Source organism: Lissotriton vulgaris, chromosome 2_1 (genome assembly GCF_964263255.1).
Source record: "Lissotriton vulgaris chromosome 2_1, aLisVul1.2, whole genome shotgun sequence".
Taxonomy (NCBI): domain Eukaryota; kingdom Metazoa; phylum Chordata; class Amphibia; order Caudata; family Salamandridae; genus Lissotriton; species Lissotriton vulgaris.
Genome location: NC_141687.1, coordinates 384647376 through 384672348, shown reverse-complemented (window position 1 = coordinate 384672348; position 24973 = coordinate 384647376). Strand labels below are relative to the sequence as shown.

The window sequence follows — 24973 nt, the reverse complement described above, 5'->3', positions numbered from 1 at the left end:
AATAGTGTATTTCTCATGCAAAAATCAGTTAGTACTTGGTGCTACGCGAACCACAAGTTGAGGATCCCACCGCTGTTACACCAATATAGGAAGGTAGAGTATTATGTGGTTGTGGTTAGGCTTCACCATGCAATACTCTCACAATACCCCAAAGATTGTCCTTGGATTCACGATAATAAATCCTTTGCTCAGTCCAGATAGAGTGGCAAAGAGCAGTCAGGCTTTACTAGAGGAATGCGTAATAAGCATTTTAGATCAAGTAAAGTTTTCTTTACTGCTCAAAAACTCAGTTTTTAGCAGTAAAAGAACATTATTTCATTGGATGTGTCCCGAGTGAGCATTTGTTCCATTTGCTGTTGGTTTTTTTGTTAGTGTGCTCCGCCTACATCACTCTCCACCCCTCTCGGGTCTTGGGCTCCAGGTGGAGCTGCTTTTATTTGGTGATAAAACACTAGGAGACCCTTCTGTATTCCCTCCTCTTTTAACTTAACCGATTTCACCTTTGTTCTACATTAAACCATTCCTTTAACCCTTAACCATTACACAAAAACTTTACAACATACTTGTATTCTGTCCTATTTTTCAGAGTGCTTTTGCTGATATTTTGGACTCACAGTGTTATATACTAAAGTGCTATTATGGTAATCACCCCACTGAATTATGTGACATGAATTTAGGATGTACACTACAAAAATGAAAGGCCTGGCTTTCTATCTTCATTTTACATGCATTCCTTGATTCTTGTGGCATTGCCCTGGCAGTGGTCCTGGCCTGCTCCTCCAGAGTAGTTTCAGATGTGGCTACAAATACTTACTGACTTTAAAGGCACCTTTTGGATATCGACTAATTTGACTGATAGCCAACAGCCCTTAGCATTACTGAGAACTGAAGTACATGCTAATTTGTGCACTATTATTTTCAGTCAAAGTTAGTAGATTCCGCATTGCTTTTCAGGGGGTGCCATTGTAAGTATTAAATACAGAAGTACACTGTGAAATAAAACCATTCAGCTAGTATTTTACATTTAGCAGCAAAACCATTAATCATATTGTTAGGGGAGTAATTAACCACTGGCTTCTAGAGCTATCACATGCCCCTTCCATCAATATTCAACCTATTTCAAAACCTTGCTGCCTTCCCAACACTTGACTGGATCTAACAATCTCATGATTCAATATTAATATAAACTGGATCCTGTAAATCATGACAGGATGCTTTTTCAAGTGCAAATCAATGTCACATCATGTTATCTGTACCTTCCAATCAGGGCCCAGAGGACCACGGCCAGTCTTCGCAGATTTGAATTTTGATGGGTCTTCATCTGGTTTATAATCCTACAGAATAATGAACAAAAGAATTACAACAAGAAAGAGTCGACCTGGAATCAGCAAAAATTGTATTTATGAGGGACATTTTTTATAGATCATCAAGCAATGCACAGTGCAAGAACGTCTTTAATCAACACACACTGCAAAGCAGAATACGATGCATTGAGCAATGTATTCTGCAAACATACCACTTTCCCATGTGCAGTACAGCAAAATTATTAAGCAAAGACCAATGTAAGGAAAATGCTACTTACCAGTATGCATCTGTTCTTGGCATGTAGAGCTGCAGAGTTGTACACTATGCATTAGATCGCCACCTGGTGTTGGGCTCGGATGATTGCAGGTCGTTGTCTTGGAGTGGTGTGGCTCACTGGTTAGAGGCGGCAGACCCGTAAGCAGAGGACGGCCCCGGACCAGGGTTAGATTCCCGACGCGGCAGGGTCGTGGACCAGGGTCAGCGGGCTCGATAATTCTCGCCTCGGTGCCTACTCCAGTCAGGGACCACACTCGGCAACTCTGGGCATTAGCTTGCCTCATCTTCATAACGGCCCCCCCAGACCGCCAGGGATGCCTGGTCGCACCTTAGAGATACCCATTAGGGACCATCTCTCAGGGTGAGCCAGGACGGGTTCCCCAGCGGTCGAAGCGCGGAGATACTCCTCCGGGAGTCGATTCCTAGCGCTATATAAACCCGCAATTAAATTAAATTGGAAGAAGTCTTTGTAGTCACGAGATAGGTTACTCTTCCCTTGGACAATAATGCGCATGGGCATCAGCTCCATCCTTAGATTGTTTTTCGCCATGATGGGAAATGATGGAGTTAGTAGAAGTAAAGAAAAAAGGATGTCCATGCGTGTGCATCTAAGTAAGATGAAAAACTGGAACGGATACAAGTCCCGGGGAGGCGGGAGGGCGTGTACAACTCTGCAGTTCTACATGCCAAGAACAGATGCATACTGGTAAGTAGCATTTTCTGTTCGAGGCATATGAGCTGCAGATTGTACACTATGCATCGATTGTGCAGCAGTGTCTCCCTTAACGGTGTTCACCTGTATCCGTTGCAGTAGTTTGAAAGAGAGTTCTAAGGACAGACTGGCCAACTGCAGCTTGCTGCTTGGCTTGCACATCAACACAATAGTGTTTCCTGAAGGTGTGTGGTGTAGACCATGTTGCTACCTTGCATATGTCCTCTAGTGGTATGTTTCCTAAGAAAGCCATAGAGGCTCCTAGTTTGCGAGTGGAGTGCGCTCTAGGAGGAACTGTTAATGTACGTTTAGCTTTAATATAGCATATTTGTATACACTTTACAATCCACCTTGCAATCCCACCTTTTGCGATGGGGTTGCCTTTGTGTGGAGGAGAGAAAGATACAAACAGTTGTTTTGTCTTTCGAAAGGATGTAGTTCTATCCATATAGTATAAAAGAGCCCTTTTAATATCTAATGTGTGCAAAGCCCATTCTGCTACAGAGTCTGGGTTTTGGAAAAACACAGGCAACTCTACGGATTGATTTACGTGAAAAGGAGTGATGACCTTTGGAAGAAATTTGGGATTAGATCTAAGAACCACTTTGTTAGGATGTATTTGAAAAAATGGTTCTTGTATAGTGAAAGCTTAATCTCACTTACTCTTCTGAGAGAGGTAATGGCAACAAGGAAAGCTGTTTTCCATGTTAGGAATTGCAGTTCACATTTATGTAGAGACTCGAAAGGGGGCCCCATGAGTCTTGTAAGGACAAGATTCAGGTTCCACACAGGAGAAGGTGGCAATCTGGGTGGGAGTATTCTTTTTAATCCTTTCATGAATGCTTTGATTGCAGATACTCTGAATAGAGACAGATGTTGCCTGTTTTGTAAATAGGCAGCAATTGCTGCAAGGTGCAGGCGTATGGAAGAATATGCCAAATTAGACCTTTGTAGATGTAAAAGGTAGCAAATTATATTTTGGATGGAAGCATCCAGGGGATCAATGTGAATATTTTTGCAATATATTGCGAATCTTTTCCATTTAGCGGCATAACACGCTCTGGTAGTGGGTTTCCTAGCCTCTTTAATGATGTTCATACAGTCTGGTGTAAGGTTTAGATAACCAAACTCTAAGACCTCAGAAGCCAGATCGCCAAATTCAGTTGGTTTGGGTCTGGGTGTCTGATTTCTCCATGGTTCTGTGTTAACAGGGAGGGTGTTAGCTGTAACTTTTGATGTGGAACTAGAGAGAGATGTAGTAGTGTGGTGAACCACGGTTGGCGTGCCCATGTGGGAGCGACCAGGACCAATGTGAGAGTCTGTTGTCTGAGCTTGCGCACTACTAATGGAATGAGTGGGAGAGGCAGAAAAGCGTATGCAAATCTGCCTGACCAGTTCAACCATATCGCATTGCCTTCGGACAGTGGGTGTGGAAACCTGCCGGCGAAGGCTAGGCATTTTGCATTTTCGTGTGTGGCAAACAGATCTATGTGTGGGTGCCCCCACCTTTGGAAGAGTGGCTGAAGAACTTGTGGATGTAGTTCCCATTCGTGAAACTGTTGTGACTGACGACTTAACAGATCTGCTATCTGATTGTGAACTCCTGGAAGGTGTTCCGCTAACAGATAAATGTTTTGAGGAATGGCCCATCTCCAAATGTTCTGTGCAAGTTGGGACAGTTGCAGAGAGTGTGTCCCACCCTGTTTTTGTCTATAGTACATGGCTGTCATATTGTCCCTCCGGATTAGGACAGCTTTGTTTTGTACTTGAAGTTGAAAAGTCTTGAGTGCTAAGAATATTGCTAGCAGCTCTAGATGGTTGGTATGATATTGATGGTTGATATTGTATTGATATGGTTGATATGGAACAGTTTTTGTTGATTGGTCCATTGGCCCGGAGTTGTGTGATGTAAGAGATGGGCTCCCCTGTGAGACTGTTGTGAACACTGTTTGTGGAACAGGCTCGAGGAACGGCCGCCCCTTTGTCAAGTTTTTGGTGTTCCACCACTGCAGAGAGCGATGCGTGCGGCTGTCTACCAACACCAGGTCTGTTAGTTGATCTTGAGCTTGGTTCCATTGTTGTGCTAGGCATTCTTGTAATGGGCGCATTTGCAATCTTGCGTGTGGTACTATGAAGATGCAAGATGCCATCATGCCTATTAGTCTCATGAACACCCTGGCTTGCAGAGACTGCTGGTGTTGAAAAGTGGCGACTAAGGCTTGAATGCTTTGTATCCTGGCTGGACTGGGGTACGCTAGGGCTGTAGACGTGTTTAGTGTAGCTCCTGGTTACTGATGTACATGCGGAGGCTGCAGGTGCGACTTGGTGTAGTTTATTGTAAACCCTAAGTCGTGCAATGTTTCAATTGTCTGATGTGTGTGTTGGACACACTGGTTGAATGACTTGGCTTTTATGAGCCACTCGTCCAGATAAGGGAAGACATGTATTTGTTGTCTTTTGAGATGTGCTGCTACCACTGCTAGGCACTTTGTGAATACTCTTGGCGCCGTTGTCAGTCCGAATGGGAGGACTTTGAACTGATAGAGTTGTCCTTCCAGTACAAACCTTAGATACCTTCTGTGGCCAGGATGTATGGGGATATGGAAGTAGGCGTCCTTTAGATCTAGTGTTGTAAGGAAGTCGCCTTGTTGCAGCAGGGGAAGCACTTGTTGTAGAATGATCATATGAAAATGATCTGATTGTATGTAATGGTTGAGGGGCCTGGGGTCGAGAATTGGCCTTAGTGTTCCGTCCTTCTTGGGAATTACAAAGTACAGCGAGTAAACATCTGTTCCTTGTTCTTCTAAAGGAACTATTTGAATAGCATCTTTTTTGTAGAAGTGATAGGACCTCCTGTTGAAGCAGAGTTAGATGGTCTGTAGACATTGGACGCTGCCTACGAGGTATGGTTGGAGGGGTTGCTGTAAGTTCTAGGCAGTAGCCATGTTGGATAATCTGTCTTACCCACTTGTCTGTTGTAATGGAGTTCCAGATAGGCAGGAACTGTGTTAATCTGCCCCCTACAGGAGTGGAATGCTATGGAGGAAGCAGAGGGAAGTCACTGTTTTGTGGCGGAAGAGGATTGGCTGTTATTATTACCGCAACCTTTTCCTTTGTTATTATTGCCTCTGTATCCTCCTCTAAAGTATCCCTTGTTAGAGGATGTTTGGGATTTGAAAGATGTTGTAGTGTCTGCTCCAGTTTGTTTGGAGCCTCCTCTGTAAAAGGAGTAACGAAAAGAGCATTGTAGTTGGTGTGGACTGTAAAGTCCCCATAGACTATGCGGTGTTGGTATCTCTCTTCATTTTTTCCAGTGTAGTGTCTACATCTGGGCCAAATAACTGGTTTTGATTAAATGGTTGGTTTAAAATGGTGGTTTGCACTTCTTGTTTAAACCCTGAAATGTGTAACCAAGCATGTCTCCTGAGTATGACACTGGTATTTACATCTCTAGATGCTGTGTCTGCGACATCTAGCGCGCATTTTATTGAGGCATTGGATATTAACTTGCCTTCCTGTATAAGGTCATTTGCTTGATCTTTGTACTGATCTGGTAGGTGCTCAAATAGTTTTTCAAATTGGTCATAATGAGCCCTATCGTAACGAGAGAGGAGGGCTTGTATATTTGCTGTACGCCAAAGGTTTGTAGTTTTTGCAGCTATTCTTTTACCTGACGTGTCAATTACTTTTGATTCTTTGTCAGGTGGGGGTGCTTCGCCAGAAGTTTCAGAGTTTGCCCTCTTCCTAGCATTGGCCACAACTAATGAGTCTAGTGGCAGATGTCCTTTAATGTAGACTGGTTCTGTGGGTGCGGGTCTATATTTTTTCTCGATTCTAGGGTTTAATATTCTAGTGCGTACAGGGTCTTTAAATACCTCTGGAGCGTGTTTTATAACCCCCTTGAACATGGGAAGAATTTGAGCAGACCGCTGAGACTGCTCCAAGGTATTTAGGAGAAAATCCTCCTCTATGTCATCGGAATGCATAGGGACTCCATGGTAAACAGCAGCTCTGTTTAACAGATGACCAAAACCAATCCTATCTTCTGGAGGGGAACGTTTTGATGGGTATGACTGCGGTTCAGGAATGTCAGGCACATTTTGTGGGTTTGTAAAGTCCCATAGAGGCACATTTTTTGGGTCTGAAAAGTCCCATACACCCTCATCTACATGGTATGAATCAGGTTCTTGCATGTCCTCCCCTCCACCCAAATTGTATTCATCATCATTCTGCTGTGGGGAATGGGAGGATAATGGAGAATGTACAGGAGAGATTTGAGGTGATATGTTAGGAGGAACAGGAGAAGAAGGAAAGGAAGGTACAGGAGAGGAAGGGTGCATAGGAGATGTTGTACAGTCATTTTTGGCAGGAACCACAGGTGTGGGTGGTGCATCTGCTGGTCTCTTCTTGGGAGGTGTAGCACCTACATGACCTGTCCTTGGGTCTATGTCTTCTTTTGCCGACGATCTGGTCTAAAACGTTCTTCCTCCTCTACAACCTTCTTGGGCGTCGATTTTTTCGGTTCCAGAGGAGGTTGTCGTGTGTCTTTAGCCTTGGGAGGTGTTATAACGTCCTGTGGCATAGTTTTCGATGCCAAAGGTGTCGTTTTCGGCTTTGCAGGCATGTTCGAGGATTTGGGCACCTCGGAATCAGGCTTTGAGTTCTTCGGTTCCGAAGATGTAGAAGTGGACGGCTTCGGAGCCGGTGCTTGTTTCGGTGCAGGTACTGTTTTGGGCTTCGGTGCCGACGGGTCTTTTGGCTTCGGTGTCGAAGGGTCTTTTGGCTTCGGTGCCGAAGGGTCTTTTGGCTTCGGAGCCGAAGGGTCTTTTGGCTTCGGAGCCGAAGGGTCTTTCGGCTTTGGAGCCGAAGGGACTTTCGGCTTTGGAGCCGAAGGGACTTTCGGCTTTGGAGCCGAAGGGACTTTCGGCTTTGGAGCCGAAGGAACTTTTGGCTTCAGAGCCGGAGGGTCTTTTGGTTTCGGTGCCGAAGGGTCTTTTGGCTTTGCTGCCGAAGGGTCTTTTGGCTTCGGTGCCGAAGGGTCTTTTGGCTTCGGCGCTTCAGCATCTTTATTTTTCTGTGCCAATGGAAGAGGCTTGCTCAGTGTTGAGGCACTAGAAGGCTTAGTTGGTTTCTTCGGAGCCGGGCTGGAAAGAGCGGCTTTCGAAGCAGGTAATCGGTCTCGACTGGGCACTTTGGGCGGAGTGCTGACCGTTGCCTTCAGTTTGGGCAGAATATGTGGTGCAGGGGCAGTAGTACTCACGCGCTGACCCGTTCGGATGGAGTCATCCGAGCCGTCTGCCTCTGATACGATCTGGAGATCAGGTGAGTCTTCTTCGGGAACCAGGGGAACCTCTTCGTCGAAGATGTCTTCCGGTGCTGGAGCTGATCTCCTCATTTCGTGTCAACGGGCCCTCCAGTCCAGGATGGTTTTCTTTGATCGGAAGGATGCTCAAGCTGTGCAGGTCGACTCGTCGTGTTCCGGCGATAGACAGAGGTTGCAGACCTTGTGGTGGTCGCTATGTGGAAACTTTGCTTGACATACCAGGCATCTCTTATTTATTTATTTATTTAGAGTTTTATATAGCGCGAACTTGAACCGATTAGGTTATCAGAGCGCTTTACATAGCATCAGTTCCGTTACATGTTATCAAAGCACTTTCCATAGAATCAGTTACGTTACATAAGGAACACATCTCTTGAACAGAGTTCTTTCCATGTGGTGTAGGCCGCACAGCGTCGTAGGCCCAACGGCCCGCGTCGATGACCGAAATGGAACTGATGGCGTCGAAAAGTATTGTAGTCGATGTCGAAGGTAGTTTTTTCAAGTTTGAGGAAGTTCTGCGCTTCGAAGATTCTGAAAAGTGTTTTTCTAGTCGGAGCGGAGAAACTTTCCATCCGAACCCAGTGGCGGAAAAAAACTATCTAAGGATGGAGCGGACGCCCATGCGCAGTATTGTCCAAGGGAGGAGTCACCTATCTCGTGACTACAAAGACTTCCTACAAGAAGACAACAACCTGCAATCATCCGAGCCCAACACCAGGTGGCGATCTAATGTATAGTTTACAATCTGCAGCTCATATGCCTCGAACATATCATTTACTAGTGTGCATCCCATGCACATAATTAAGCAACAAACAGTGGAAGCACAAAACCAACCAAAGCAGATTATAAAAACTCATTAAGCTATCAAAGAAGGAAGCATATCGCCTAATGAGGGCACAGGACAATATTACTTAATTTTTTCACACTAAAATACAGTGCGAGCATGCCACACCGTAGACCCTATATCATTGTAGAGTACAAAGCGGTCAACAAGCAAGCCTTGAATTTGAGACATAATTGCCAAATGGTTACCAACATGATCAAAATCAAATGGAGATCTCTCCACTTCAACTGGCATTATTTTGAAACACTTGAAACCAACAAAAGCATGAAACTTTCAATCAAACGATAAAACATCGCTTTGAGCATACATTGTTTTTGTACATATGGTGGGGGCCATTTTTCTTTGGCTGCTACATGTACAACAAAACTTTGCGGTCAATTCTCATTCTTGAAAAGGAAAAAAAAGAAAAACACATGTTGCCAAGAAGGACAGTTAAATATTATAGAACTGATGGTAGACCCTCATATTGTTTAATAAGCAATGACAAAGAAAAGTCTTGGGGGTCCCCTAACCAATCTCTCCATTTCATGAAAGAAGGCAACTTTGCAAAAGGGGTGACTTATAAATAGCACATCTGTCAAAAGAGAATTTTACATTCTACAGAACAATCCTCCCCTACCCAGACCATTGCATGGCTCAGTAATTCACATTAATATAGAACCACACAACAAATTGAACGTTTGAAGGAGAAAATAAGGGGAACAAAAGATGCGTAGGCAGTGAACCATGTGTAGAGATAAACGTTAATGCCAGATAATGACAGAGTATGGCTCAGGCAGGCAGATGACCACTGAAAACTCAGACTCTAATTAATGACGACTGACAACTACTAACAACGGAGGCGGCAAATCAAGTAACATAACAACCATAGTTCTTGTCTCAGGAACAGACACCAGCACTGAAGGTTTTGCACTTTTAAGGAATGGAAATGTGAACCTGTTTTACTCTCTCCTTGCGCTGCTGTCATAACTGAGCACTTAAACAGACCAGTAAAAAGCTTTGCTAAACAGGTGATCGCCTCCCTCTAATCAGGAAGTACTGGACAGAATTCCACTGCAGTCTACAATGTATTGCTTCACTTTTTAGGTTGATATACTTTACAGTCAACTGTATTACTCCCACTCTGCAGGAGAAACCGGTACAAATATAAGACTCTTTTTTTCTAGCCTTAGAGCCAAGAGATACTTGGTCTACCAGAGCTGAAGGACTGTGGAGAGTCACAAAAACACCAGTGTCATTTAACACGCAAAAAGTCAAAAGGAAATGCTACAAATTCTCCAATCACTGAGCTACAGCTGCTCTTTCAAGCAGGCCCGTAGCCAGAAGTATATTTTTAGGGGGCGATGACCCTCCGATATGATCACACATTAAAGCTGTGCTCTATAGTTGCATTCTTTCTCAAATACTGGTTGTCTTACTAACTACTGACCCTTAAAAGATTGCAGTCAAAGACTGTCGAGGAGAGAATATTAAAGGTAAGTGCATATATAAAGGGCATATAGATTTAATATACCTAACTCCACACCCCCAAGATATATATAGTGTTCTCTTAGAGGGGATCCTCAACAATACAGAAGCCACGGACGAAGGAGGAAGCAATGAGCTGCTGGGGTTTATTGGACCCTAATATACCCTTTGTCCAGACTTGGCTCATGGGGCACTGACTCCATTCTCTCTCAGCTTATTACATCAGGATTTCTGATAGAGCTAACGAAACTAATGATATAAACTATATAACAATACACATTGATAATGACAATATTATCACACACCTTTGTACATACACTTTATAATATTTTTCTGTGGTAAGACATTAGTGAGTGACAGGGGGATCTGACCCCGGTCCTGACGAAGGGGCACGGCGCCCCGAAACATGTTGACCCGCACAGGAGAGAAAGCCCATTAACTTGCTTTATCTCTCTGAATCACTTTTTTTTTTTAACAATACCAGCCAGTGTCTAATAAATATTGTTTTCTACCACAAGGCCAGGTATTTTTTAACATCACCTTGTATATCACCCCTGACCCCAGTGACACTCACTCCAATACACTCACATAGCACCCACATAAGAAAGGTGCTCCAGCGTAGTCGCTTGTTGAAGACCCCAATGATGAAGCATGACACCAAGGGCCCTTTTGGTGTGTGAGGGGTATTTTAACATACATTGTGTATTCCACGAACATCTGGACACACATTAACTCCGTTTGAGGTGGACCTTTTTGATAAACCGATCCTCATCAATAGTCATAAGAACTGGAATATACCCTTCCATGCGCGGGGACCCCGGAAAATATATAAAAATTATATGAAAACATATGTATACAGCTCGCTCTCTCTCTTATATATATATATATATATATATATATATATAATGTTTTCCAAAAAAACAAACAATGCAGTCTCACAGCAGAAACCAACAGGCTGTGAAATCTTGTCTTTGCACATACACAAATAAACCAGGAAGACCAAAAGACACTTGAACTGCTTTTAATGAACAGCAGCAAAGAAGTCCTGCAAAGAGAAATGTAGGCATTGTTTGCCCATCGGCTGCATTGTAACTTCAATAGCATAGAAACATTAAGTAGGCTGGTCATAGCAGACTGCCTCACCCGCAGCTAGGGGCTTGATATCCCATGGCTAAAGTACGTGAAGGAGTCAAGTCAAGTCGGTAATTTATATAGCGCACTACATACCCAGAGGGTCTCAAGGCGCTTGAGGAAGGGTGGGGAGTTATTTGTCGAATATCCAGGTTTTAAGTAGCTTTCTGAATGCTAGGTGGTTCTGAGTGAGGCGAAGGTGAATGGGAAGTGAGTTCCAGGTTTTAGCCGCCAGGTATGAGAAGGATCTTCCTCCCATGGTGGATTTGTTAATGCGAGGGACAGCAGCAAGGGCTTGGTTGGAAGAGCGTAGCTGGCGGGAGGGGGTGTAGAATGAAAGTCGTGTGTTGAGGCATTCGGGTCCAAGTTCGTAAAGTGCTTTGTGTGGATGGGTAAGGAGGCAGAATGTTATCCTCTTATTGACGGGAAGCCAGTGAAGGTTTTTCAGGTGACCAGAGATGTGGTCTTTACGCGGGATGTCTAGTATGAGTCTAGCTGATGCATTCTGGATGCGTTGGAGTTTTTTCTGGAGTTTTGCGGTGGTTCCGGCGTATAGGGTGTTACCGTAGTCCAGGCGGCTAGTAACCAATGCGTGGGTGACCGTTTTTCTGGTTTCGGTGGGGATCCAGCGAAATTTTTTTTTGAGCATTCGAAGAATGTTGAAATAAGAGGATGAAACGGCGTTGACTTGTCTGGTCATCGAGAGTGAGGAATCCAGGATGACGCCCAGGTTACGCGCGTGGTCTGTCGGGATGGGTGCAGTTCCAAGGGCCTCTGGCCACCAAGAGTCGTCCCAGGCGGAGGGGGAGGTACCTAAGATAAGGACTTCAGTTTTGTCTGAGTTCAGTTTCAGACGGCTGTGCTTCATCCACTCAGCTACTTCTTTCATTCCTTCATGTAGGTTGGTTTTGGCGGTGTTGGGGTCTTTGGTGAGCGAGAGGATTAGTTGAGTGTCATCCGCATAGGAGATGATGTTGAGGTTGTGTTGGCGTACGATGTCCGCGAGGGGGCTCATGTATACGTTGAAGAGGGTGGGGCTGAGTGAAGATCCTTGTGGTACGCCACAAATGACTTCAGTGGCCTCTGACTTGAATGGTGGGAGGCGGACTCTCTGGGTTCTTCCGGCAAGGAACGAGGTGATCCATTCCAGTGCTTTTCCTTGGATTCCGATGTTTCTGAGGCGTTGTAGGAGGGTGCTATGGCAGACTGTGTCGAAGGCTGCGGAGAGGTCGAGGAGGATGAGGGCAACTGTGTCTCCATTGTCCAGTAGAGTTCGAATGTCGTCTGTTGCTGCGATGAGGGCGGTCTCAGTGCTGTGTTTGGCTCGGAAGCCGGACTGTGAGGAGTCGAGGGATTTGTTTGTTTCGAGGAAGGCGGCGAGCTGGTTGTTGACGGCTTTCTCGATGACTTTGGCCGGGAATGGAAGGAGCGAGATGGGGCGGTAGTTTTTGAGTTCGGTGGGGTCCGCTGTGGGTTTTTTCAGAAGGGCGCTGAGTTCGGCGTGTTTCCAGCTTTCCGGGAAGGTGGCGGAGTTGAAGGAGCAGTTGATGACGTCTCGGAGGTGTGGTGCTATGATGAAGTCCGCTTTGTTGAAAATGTGGTGAGGGCATGGGTCGGTAGGTGATCCAGAGTGGATGGAGTTCATCAGGCGGATGGTGTCCTCAGTGGAGATTGGGTTCCAGTCATTAAGGGTGTTCAAGGGGGGGTGGAGGTGCAGCCGAAGTTTGTGTGGGTTGGACTCCAGGTTGGTTGTCCAAGCTGTTGTGGATGTCTGCGATTTTGTTGTGGAAGAACGAGGCTAGGGAGTCGCAGAGGGTTTGAGATGGGGTGATGTCGTTGGAGTTGGCAGTGGGGTTTGTAAACTCTTTGACGATGTTGAATAATTCCTTGCTGTTGTGGGCGTTGTTGTCTTGTCGGTCCTTGAATGCGGCTTTCTTGGTAGTCCGTATCAGTTGGTGGTGTATGCGGGTGGCGTTTTTGAAGGCGTCCCTTGTGCTGATGTTTGGGTCTTTTTTCCAGGCCTTCTCGAAGGAGCGACAGAGTTTCTTGGAGTTCTTAAGATCATCGTTGAACCAGAAGGCGTTTTTGCTGCCTAGTTTGAATTGACGTTTTTTCAAAGGTGCTAGGTTGTCGGCGCTGTTGGTTAGCCATTGAGTGAGGTTAATGGCTGCTTCGTTGGGGTTCGAAGAGTAGGCAGGGGGGTTTTGAAGCAGCGATGAGGAGATCTGGTGGATGGTGATTTTGTTCCAGTTTCTTCGCAGAATAGGTTGAGGATGGTTGTGGGCTGTGGTCTTATTGTAGACAAAGTGAACGCAGCTGTGGTCCGTCCAATGGAGAACTGTGGTGTGACTGAAGGAGATATGTTTGCTGGAGGTGAAGATAGGGTCGAGTGTGTGACCTGCGTTGTGAGTGGGGGTGTTGACAAGTAGTTTGAGTCCGAGGTTGGCGAGATTGTCTAGAAGGGTGTTGGCGTTGCTGCCGTTGCTCTTTTCCAGGTGAAAATTGAGGTCTCCCAAAAGAATGTATTCCTCGGAGGGGAGGGCGTGTGGGGTGATGAAGTCAGTGATGTCTTCACTGAATTGTGCCCGGGGTCCTGGTGGCCTGTAGAGGAGAGTGCCTCTGAGTGTGGTCTTGGGGTCGGTGTGGATCTGGAAGTGAAGGTGCTCGGCGCTAGCGAAGTCGACGTCTTAGCTGGTTGAGATGCGAATGGAATTCTTATGGACGATAGCGATGCCTCCTCCTGTTTGCTTGATGCGGTCTTTTCGGATGATCTTGTAGCCTTCAGGGATGGCAATGGTGATGTCTGGGGCTGAGGAGGCGTTCATCCATGTTTCTGTTAGGAAGGCGACGTCCGGAGAGATGGTGTCTAGTAAATTCCAAAGGTCGATGGCGTGTTTGTGGACCGAGCGGGTGTTGAGAAGGATGCATTTAAGGTGGTTGGTGTCCGATCTCCGTTTGGTGTTAGTAGATGTGGAGCTGGTCTTGGTGCCGTCATACTTGCAGGAGTTGCAAGTGAAGGGTCCATGGGTGTGTCCAGGTGCGGCTTGGGTGCAGTTGGGGAGACGGCCGGGGTTTAGTGCTAAGGAATGGGATGTGCAGATCTTTTTACTAACCCTTCTAAAATATCTGTGCAGGATAAGGCCCTGGTTAAGGGCCGTTTTTTTAAGCATGTTACAACACTCAGGGAAGATAGGGAGCCGTTTAAATCGTCAGTGAGAGAACATCTTCTAACCAAAACATCTGTGGGCATTGAACCTTATTTGTCTTACTTTCATAATGCCAATGATATATTTTTAATGACACTGTTCAGGCTAAATCTTCTACATCACATACGAGCTGACCCGGCAGGATATACATCGTCTATAGAGATGAAGGGACCGCGTGGCTGCGACCAACGGTCTCCACAGGATACCCTTCACTTTGTATTACTATGCCCCTTTTATTCACGACCTAGGAGCCTCTTTCAGAAGAGAATTTTAAAGAAAGCTAGATTTAAACATGCAAAGGTGGCCCTGTTATTTTTAAAATTGTCCTCAGATGCTTTGACTCTGTTTTGTACTGTAAATTTTTTAAGGGCAGCGGTCAGGCTTAGAGCAACAAGGGTCGCCCATGATGTCACTCATTCTATGGCCTCATGAAGAAACCTGCTATGGGGAGGGGCTCTTAATTATTGATGTATTGAATATGTATCATGTAGAATTTTAGCGGAGGCTGGGAAACCTGTTCTGATGGCACCATAGTGTAGAAATAACTGATCAAACTTTCTAATGGTCTTGGATTTATCCAAGTAGAATTTCATAACTCTCTTAAGATCAAGGGAATTAAGAGACTTTTCTACTGTTGTAGATGGAGTGGGAAAAAAGCAGGTAGTGAGATTGTTTGATTGACCTGGAAATCTGACACCGCCTTCGGAAGGAAGGAGGGATGGGTCCTTAAAACCACTCTGCTGTGATTGGAAACCGTGTTTGGTTCTTTGGAACAGAGCGCCTGAATTTCACTTAATCTGCGAGCTGAAGTAATCGCCACCAAAAAAAAAAAAAAAAAAAAAAAAAGAGTCTTTCCACGTGAGATGCTGAAGAGTCGCCTTATGAATAGGTTTGAAAGGGGGGCCCCATCAGCTTGGAAAGAACCAGGTTCAACTCCCAAGGGGAAAAGGAGGCCTGACAGTGGGGAAAAGTTTTTTAAACCCTGAAGGAAATCCTTAATCACCTAGAGCTGGAAGAAAGAAAGTTGATGTGAACCTTTTCTGTAGGCTGTAATGGCAGCCAAGTGCACCTTGTTGAAAGTGACTAAGGCAGTAATGCCGAAACGCGTTACAGCAGATTAAAAAAAGCGCAAAAAGAAAATTCATATGAGTCCTATCTCAGTGTTGGCGTCCGATCTTCATCGGGGGAATTGGAACTGGAGTGAATATATAGAGCTGTATATATATGTTTTCATATATAATTCTTATATATTTTCCAGGGTCCCAGCGCATTGGCGGGAATATTCAAGCTGATGTTTAAGTTTATGATGAGGATACCCCTGGACGAGAACTAGGATTACAGGTAAGTGAATTATCCTTTAGGTACATATGTGTGAAGTAAGGTATAGAAAATCTATACTTATTTACTTTTCGATATTTGGGATACAATATTCTGTCCTCAGTATATTGTGTCATCGATATACTGATCCACACCAATGAGATTCTGAGTGAAGGAATACGTACATGTTAAAGCGCGCTCAATCAACTTTCCACAATCCAATTTTAAATCCTATCAATTATATGGGATTTAAAGTAGAAGGGTGTAATGTCTGACTTGCAACTTAGTGTATTTTCTTAAACTATTCAAGAGTGTCCTAAGCAAAATTTATTACGTTATTTAATTAAAAAAATCAGCTGGCTTCAGCTCAAAGCCATCCTTCCTACATCCCTTACCTCAAGTGATGCATATCCAGCCACCAAACTCAAATTTCTTTGTTGGAGAATGTCCTACCTCGGGCATTCAGCATCAGGAAATCATCACACGTTAAAGGCCCGAAAGGATAAACCTTACGTCAAGTAAATTTAGGAAACCTTAGGACATATTTACAAGCCCCTTGTGCCACTTTTTTTGATGCTCCTATGCGCACAGTGCAGGCCCGTATCTACAAGGCCTCGCAAAGCCACCTTGTACGGTTTTTGATGGCCTTGTAAATAAGACGTAAGACCACACAGCACAAGTTGCAGCGTTTCTTTTCATTGCAGATGGGAGGCGTGCCATGGGTGTTGCTGTGGGTGTTGCCCCACAACACCCATGGATTTTGACACTGCCCCAGATTTACAACATAGTGTGAATCTGGGTCAGCGCCAAAAATGTACACCTCCTCAGAGTAGGAGTAACAAGGAGAAATGTCTACATTTCTCCTTGTTTTTCCTCTTTCCACTTGTGCTGCATTGTACAGCACACACAGAATGAGAAAAATGCCTCTCCCGATTGTTTTGGGGCAGAGCCTCTCCCTGCACAAAAACAATGATGCCAACAACACAGACACCTTTGTACCAGGATGAAAGGGTGCCTGCATTAGCGCATGGCTGCAATTTGTATGCCAGCGCTAGCTGAAAGGACAGAAACACACTGTATCTTGTGAACACAGTGCATTTAAGTCCTTTCTAATTGGCGTATAGCAGCACAGCAAAATTACTTGCGGCACAGCCCAACACCAGTTAATTGTAAAGATATCCCTTCATCTGCTTTGAAAAGTGTGGAGTTTCCTAATTCCAATCAACTTCGAGAGACGTTTCAATTTAACCCATCACTAATTTAAAATAAATTTACAGAGAGCTTAGATCATATCCGTCAAGAACATTTTGGGAAATTAGTGGCAAACTGTGTGTTTTAAACATTTTACGGTTACAGTGAAGGTGAAAACTAGAGACCCTGGTTATGGTTTCACAATAATTGGTCCAAGGGAATGGATCCTCAGCGTGTTTACCCTGTAAAGGATTATGTAGATAATAAGCCATTTTTTAAAGATAAATTTGGTCATAGCAGCTCTCTGTGACATGGCACTTTGGATACTGGATACTTTCAGAATAACAGTGCTGCTGGTTGGGATATTTGCAGCCCTTTGTAGCAAGCAGATCAACCTAACAAAATATCTGGCTCCTGAAAGCAAAATATAGATCTCTAGAGCAGCAGTGATCTAACCAGGCTATATTTCACAGCAGGCCAGTGTAGCCTGAAGCAATGTCCATTAAATGTAAGTTGTACCCGACTTGCAATGATTCTGCCCCAGCATAATATGTAGATAAAAACACTACGCCATATTGGAATCTTGAGTTTCATGATTGGACATTGCTTCTGAATGACTGTTAAGTATAGATAGTGACAACCATGTATGCATCCTGAATAGGAAAAGTCATAAAAGTTGCTGGCTTAAGAAGAGCATGACTCGGTGCCCTGTACAGTTATACAATCTTTTCACACAGCAAATTCCTGTTTGACATAACATATACTAGGGGTGGGCGGAATTTGCGTAGTCGCGCTCCGCAAAGCTCCGCGAAGCTCCGCGAAACGGTTAAAAATATCAGCGAGCAAGCAAACGTTCCACGAACATGTGGAATTGTTTGTTCTGCCCATTCGCGATGCTTTTTTCCTGTTCGCGAACGCTGTTTGCGTGCTATGGGAGAAATATCTTGCGAACATGCATTTTGGGCAATTCCGTGTTTTTAGCAGAACAAGAAATTAACCAAATTCCGCAAGCGGAACTGAATTTACCGCCCAGGCCTACCATATACAAAATGTATTAAACCTAGCTCTTTCTGTAGGGCCATTCCCACATTTTTTGCCTTCAACCACCTGTCTTCTGAACCCGTTTTGTTGGCTTGTAGTAAGAAAGATGATCCAAGGTGGATTAAATTCCTAAACAATTATGATATAGTATCCTTACAGGAGACATGGAAAACAACTTCTGGGTGGATGGTTTCAAATCATACCGTGTACCCGCAAGACCTTCAAAGTAAGGTAGAGCAAGAGGGGGCCGCCTTATGTTATTTTCACTCTAATTGTTAGGCAGTCATGGGAGGGTGGATGTGGGGTCCCATAATTGTCTGGCAATTGAATTCACCACTCCAGACAAATTATTGTTTGTTAATTTTTATAACTCGGGAGAGAGCAGCTTTTTAAATGAATATTTATATGAATTGAAATATTTTTTTAGAGGAGTACAGTACGAAGCAAACCACTTATTACTCAATTATAATAATGGGCAATTTTAATATTCATGCCTGTGAGTTGAACTGCCAGGGAGATGAGTTTTAGGGCCGGAGAACTTTTCCACTCCCCACTTTGAGTATACTCAGCCTGGGGAATGTCTGAATCGATGAAACTTGGCTCAAAAAGGTCAACTGTGGTCAAAAGCTCCCTCAGATGAAAGGATTCCCACCTTTAAAGCACAAGGGCGTGACACTATTATAGAATTTATATTTACCTCCCCTACTTTACAATCTCAATTACCTTTTTACAATGCCAGGTGATCCCATTTTAGTGATCACAATCCAGTAATTCTTGTGTTGGAGAAGGGTTGTGGACTAAAAGGTAAAGCCGAAAAGTTAGGTGGTGATACAAGTTTGAAAACCTCAGATCAGGGACTGAGGCTGAAATGGGTCAGAGTAATCCTGGATCTTTTTTTTCGGGTCCTCTGTGTGAAGGTTGATGACAAGATTGTAAGTTGCCTGATAACTCAAACACAGGAGGAAGAGGAGGAAATTATTGACTTTGAAGGTATCTGGGTACAGGTAGCGTCTGACCTTTCTTTACCATCCAGAACTAGGCATTATAATGGCGAGAGCTGGTTCGATAATAATTGTTCAGAAGCTCACCAAAAGTTGATAGCAGCTCTGAAACAGGCCCCTCGACATAAGGACCACACAGCAGCGATAAGAAAGCAGTTCGGTTCACTTTAACCATGCGTAAAAATGAAATAATGGAGGACGCATGGAATGCTTTATTAGCGGTGGAGGTCCTAAAAGATAGTTCTAGATTCTGGACTATTGTAAATAAACCCTTCTTCTCTGGATCAGAGAATGTCCCCCTAGAATGTAACATCACAGAAGACCAATGGCTTTCTCATTTAAAAAAAAAAAATTATTTGAAGAGTTTTATATAGCGCTGGCTAGACCCGGAGGTATCAGAGCGGTTTACATGAGCATCAACAATGTAACAGATAAAGTTCAACAATTACACAATAAATCCCCCCAAAATAGGCAATACAATTAGGAGAGGAGAGAAAGGAGAGAGAAAAGTAGTGGAGGGGGCAGGGGATGTGAGAAAGGGAGGATAAGAGAAGAGACAACACGGAGAGACGAAAAGAAGTCTGTCTAAAGACCGACTGGGTAGGTGATGACCAAGGAGGGAATCAACGGCCCATCTCCCCTATAGCTAAACCAGGTAGCTCCATTGGGTATCAGACAAAAAAGTTCAGTCTCAATACATTGAGAGAGGGGAGAAGGAGAGACAAATAGAGGGAGGATGCGGGAGACGACAGGAGGGAGGAAAGGAAGTGCAACAATGTGGTTTAACAGTATAACAGAAAAAGATCAACAATTACACATTACATCAAACAATCAGCAATACATTAGGAGAGGAGAGAAAGGCGAGAGAAAAGAAGTGGGGGGTAGAGGAGGTGAGAAAGAGAGGATAAGGGAAGAGACAACCGTAGAGACGAGAGGAAGTCTGTCTAAAGACCGACTGGGTAGGTGACGACCAAGAGGGAATCCACGGTCCATCTCCCCTATAGCTAAACCAGGTAGCTCCATCGGGCATCAGACAAAGTAGTTCGGTCTCAAGTGTCGAGGGAAGAGGTTCGCAGAAAAACAGGATGGGAGGGAGATACGGCAGAAAGACGAAGGAAAGTCTGCCCAAAGACCGGTTGGGTAGGTGACGGTCGAGGGGGAAGTCTCAAAACCCATCTCCTCTATAGCTATCAGGTAGCTCCACCGGGCTTTGGCCAAATAGCTAGGTCTCAATGGGAAACATTTAAATATCATGGAGGGCAAAATAAATGGAGAGTAGAGGGGAGGGAACAGGGAAGGTGAGAAAGGGAGGATAGGGGAAGAGACAACAAGGAGAGATGAAATGAAATCTGTTTAAAGGCCGACTGGGTAGGTGACGACCAAGGAGGGAATCCACGGCCCATCTCCTCTATAGCTAAACCAGGTAGTGCTATCGGGCATCAGACAAAATAGTTTAGTCTCAACACATTGAGAGAGGAGAGAAGGAGAGCTATAAATAGAGGGAGGAAGCGGGAAGAGACGACAGGAGAGACAGAAGGAAGTCTGGCTAAAGACCGACTGAATAGGTGACGTCCAAGGAGGGAATCCTCGACCTGTCTACCCTATAGCTCTACATGGATCAGCTGTCCGATAACATGGATAAGCATGCCTCAAGGTTTGATGTGTATAGCAACTTGTGTCGGAGATAGAGGGTGACACAGTCACTAACAAGGACACTGTAACTAAGCAGTGTAAGGTACCGGAACAAATAAAAGCTAGCAATGAGGACCATAATGCCAGAACAAGGCGCAATAACATAAGGATCATTGGCGTCCCTGAATCCACCAACACGGGTAACATGGAGCTGTATATAGAAACTGAAGGTTGTGGATATGCTGGGCAGAGACACTTTCTCTACAATGTTTGTGGTGGAAAGGGGGCATAGATCGTCAGCATCAAGGCCCTGGTATCCCCAGACCAATTATAGCTCAACATCTTCATTACAGAAACAGTGATGGGGCGCTCTGAGCTGCTAAGAGGAGGCATGAACGCCAACCCTCAGGATCCTTTATTTCTCTATTCCCGGAATTCACCAATACTACTCTGGGCACAAACGGGCCTTGAAATAAGAGTGGTAGAACTATTCCAAACCCAGAGTGGAAGCACTTTATTGCCAAATGTGTATTGGAAGGTATACACCTGTTACAACGCATTTGTTACAACGCACTACCATTACAACGCGACTTTTACAACGCATACCATTACAACGCTTTGCGCTGGGGGGCGCTCTAGGATAGGGAATAAGTATAATTTACTATCCAACACCTTCCCTAGGGTCCACGGGGACTGGAGTTAGAATAGTAAATCATACTTACCACTATCCAGCACCTCAAAGCGCTATGCGTTGTAATGGTATGCGTTGTAATGGTCGCGTTGTAATAGTAGGTAGTTGTAACGGTATGCGTTGTAACATGGTACATCCGTATTGGAAGGCAAACAAAGAGTATCAGCAAAGATATATGTCCCTAACAGCGACAGTCCATAACACTTCAGGGAAGTGCAATGCCTAATGGCAGGGTTATCATGTGACACTGTAATATAGGGAGGTGATTTGAACAGTGCTCTTAATTCCTTTCCAGGTTTATCAAGTGGAGTCTCTAGAAGACTCTCCGCTGTGCTGAAAGCAATTAATATTATTATGGGGAAGAACGATTGGTGGACATATGGAGGCTCAAGAACCAGAGTAATCGGGGTTTCACATTTTACTCGGCTGTATATGACCAATACTCTAGTATCGACTACATTCTACTATCTGGAAATGTCACTACAATGAGTCAAACCCGATGTACACGGCACAGGTACATATTCAGGCCACTCTCCGATGTTCGTAGAGCTTAATATGATGAATCATCATCTGCTGAGCTATACATGGAGATTTCCCTAGGAAGCGCTGTTAGATTCGGTGTTTGAAGCCAACATCCGGTCAACAATAAATGAACAGATTGAGATTAATGTAGGGTCTGTGGAGCGATTTAAGACAGTCTGTGAGCCCTTTAAAGAGTACATCCAAGGTGTTAGTATTTCACAAGAAGAGGGGGTCTGAAATCTATTCGGCATAGTTAAGCCACCCTAGAGGGCAAGATAGTCCAACCTGAAAGGTTACATATTCAAATAAGGATTTGCATATTTTAAATAAGAGGCTATCTAAGCTAGGGGAAACATATGATCTGTCGGATAATTACTTTGGGCGCATATGCCTTGGCCAGGTCAAATGACAAAGGAGAATGTCCAAGAAGGACCTTGACTGCAAAAATACGGGTTGCTCACTGACGCCAGGTGCCAGAGGTGTCAGAGGCTGCAGACCTCATGCACTTCGCATAGTGGTGTCCGGGTATACAGATGTACGGGCAAAGGATTTTTACAGAACTTGACAAATTGATAGGTTATATAGACTGGATTGTACTCCTGTGTGCACTGCTGGGGTATGTAAAAGACATCCCTGTGCCATTACACAGTACACAGCTCTTTCACTCTTGCTTGCCAAGCTTTGCCTAGTGATGGGTTGGGGTAGGGGCTTTTTTCCGTCTATCCACCCATGGGTGGGTCCAGAATCGTATTTATTGTAACAACGCAACAGACACATAGAACACATTTCTGTCAGCAAAGTATAGGCCCAAATATGTTTTGTCACCTCTCCAACAATATTTGTTGCTAATGTTGGGAGAAACCTACATCCAATCGGATGAGGAATGCACTGTACATAGATTACACTATACCGTTAATTTATTTTCTTTTTCAGGAAAAGCTAAGTAGGGTTTAGTGGTGCCCCTTGAGTTATTGTTTCATTATAACTCACAGTATGTTATGCGAAACGGGTGGACAAATTACTACACATGCACCAAGGTTTAGACAATGTTAGTGCACACCTAATGATATAAACTCTCAGTGGCAATGCTTTTTTCCTGTTACTTTTCTTTTCCCTTTTGGAAAGAATAAGTAACAAAATGAATTGTGAAACAGTGTATTCGATATGATGTCATCACACTGAGCCTGGGTGTTCAGTAACAGTAAAAGCATTGGCAGTGATCTATGTGACGTCATAAACCATGAGTCAGAGTGGTGGAGAGCTCCTGCATGAGCGTGCTGTTCTGGAGCTGGAAGTCCTCCTCCTGGCTGTGCAGCTTCCCCTGGAGAACTGCTACCTTGGAGGCACTTGAGAGTTTAGAACATAGAAGGGAATCTAAATTGCTTTTAATGAGGGCCAAGTAGAATTAGTAATAAGCCAAATGTCCAGTAAGAAGGCACCTAGTTCGGACGGTGTCGCAGCCGACCTATATAAACAAAATCCAACCTACTGGGCCAAAATTCTGACAAATGTCTATAATGCATCAAGTCAGCAGGGCTTCCCCTCATCATGGTCGTTGTCCATTATTATTCCAGGTTTTAAAAAAGGGCAGAGAGGAGACCCACAAAGCTGTAGGCCGATATCGTTAATCGATTCAGCGGTAAAAGTCTTAGGGAGAGAGATCTTAACCAACTTAATGGACTGACTGAATGAGAACGAGATTTTAACGAACCTCCAATATGGCTTCAGATGTGGGAGGGGCACTCTGGACCAGTGCCTAAATGTACTTTTAATAGCAGGAAAATATATATATTAGCCAAAGCAGGGGCATTAAAGCTGGATTTTATGGATCTATCCTCTGCATTCGACCTGGTAAATAGATCTAAACTTTGGCTTATTCTACTTAACATGGGAATAGACTCAAGTCTAGTTCACTTCTTGGCTGACTTACATAGGGATCTCTCCACAAGGGTGACGGTCAACCAAGAAGGTAATTGCACATGGCACTTTAAATCTGGTAGAGGGGTGTGTCAAGGATGTATTTTAGCCCCATCGCGTTTTACTCTGTATATAAACAACCTAGGAGAGTGTTTAGACTCGGGCAGCTTAACTATACCTTGAGTAGGGGACAGGGCAATCCCTGTGCTCCTATAAGCGGACGATGTTTTATTACCTCGTACAGCTGAATGGGTCCAGAGGCTTTTAAACTCCTTTGGGGCCTATATGAAATAACTTGACCAAGTGGTCAACATAGCCAAATCACATACTAGGACAATGGGACAGGAATATAAAAGATCCAAATCATTTTATTGTGAAGGTGTAGAGCTGACCTGGGGGACCTCTTTTACCTATCTGGGGGTATTATTTGATGAGAGAGGATCATGGGTTCCCCAACAGAAAACAAAAATAATTGCAATGGCAAGGTCTACGGCTGCAGTACATGGTTTTGCACAGCGATTAGGGGCCAGGCCGATCGAAGTCATGCTTAACATCTATATATCTAAATGCAAAGCCATTGCACTGTATGGATGGGAGAGTGTAAAGACGGTGGAAAATACGTTTTTACGTACCCTCCTGTCTGTCCCTCAATCTACCTCAACTTTCCTGATACATCAAGAGACAGGTGTGAGATACATATCAGACCTGTTGAGGTTGGCCCCAGTGGTATGCTGGCTTAAGACATGGCTTAACCCAGAGTTACATACTGTAAATTCCAAGGCCAGCTTCTAATACTGTTGTTTCCTAAACCATCAAATAAACATTATGAAAGACAGATGTGATAAGAAAATACAAAAATATTATTTGATAGCCATATATATTTTTTCCACAATATAAAACATTGACAAACTTCATACACACCACACTCATCTATTCATATATCCACATCATTCATAAGTATCTACATGCACAGGCATCTTCAATATATGAAGCCTTGTTCATCAACATATTATGTACATGATCCTATGATTTAGGACTTGTGACAATTTTTCGAATAAAGACACTATGAACTTTATAATGTTCTGGGAGCATTATAATGTTATTCGCAGGAGGTGTTTAATCCCTATTCTAAGGGGAAAAGGCTTCATACAGGTAAAACCCTCCTTACCATATCTTCAGTTGCTGAATGACCCATGGGAGATTTTTAACATTGCAAGTTCTTTAGTCGCAGCTGGTAGACTTAGGAAAAAACAGCACACCTTGATAAATATTTAAAGTGGATCCACTGTGCCTATATGATTATTGTTTTTATTGTTATTATGCTGGTGTTTTTAACGTGACCTGTTTTTATTGGGGTGATTTACTGCTATATATGAACTATTGGATGATATGGCTTT

General features: G+C 44.1%; 1 protein-coding gene across 1 annotated transcript in view; it reads right to left on the bottom strand.

The window, feature by feature from the left end:
• The window catches only part of PITPNA (phosphatidylinositol transfer protein alpha), a 181955-nt gene that overhangs the window by 64727 nt on the left and 92255 nt on the right, over positions 1–24973 (bottom strand). The window contains exon 8 of the mRNA XM_086955213.1: positions 1257–1334. Within this exon, the coding sequence (XP_086811339.1) occupies positions 1257–1334 (78 nt within the window). The remainder of the gene's footprint in view (positions 1–1256; positions 1335–24973) is intronic.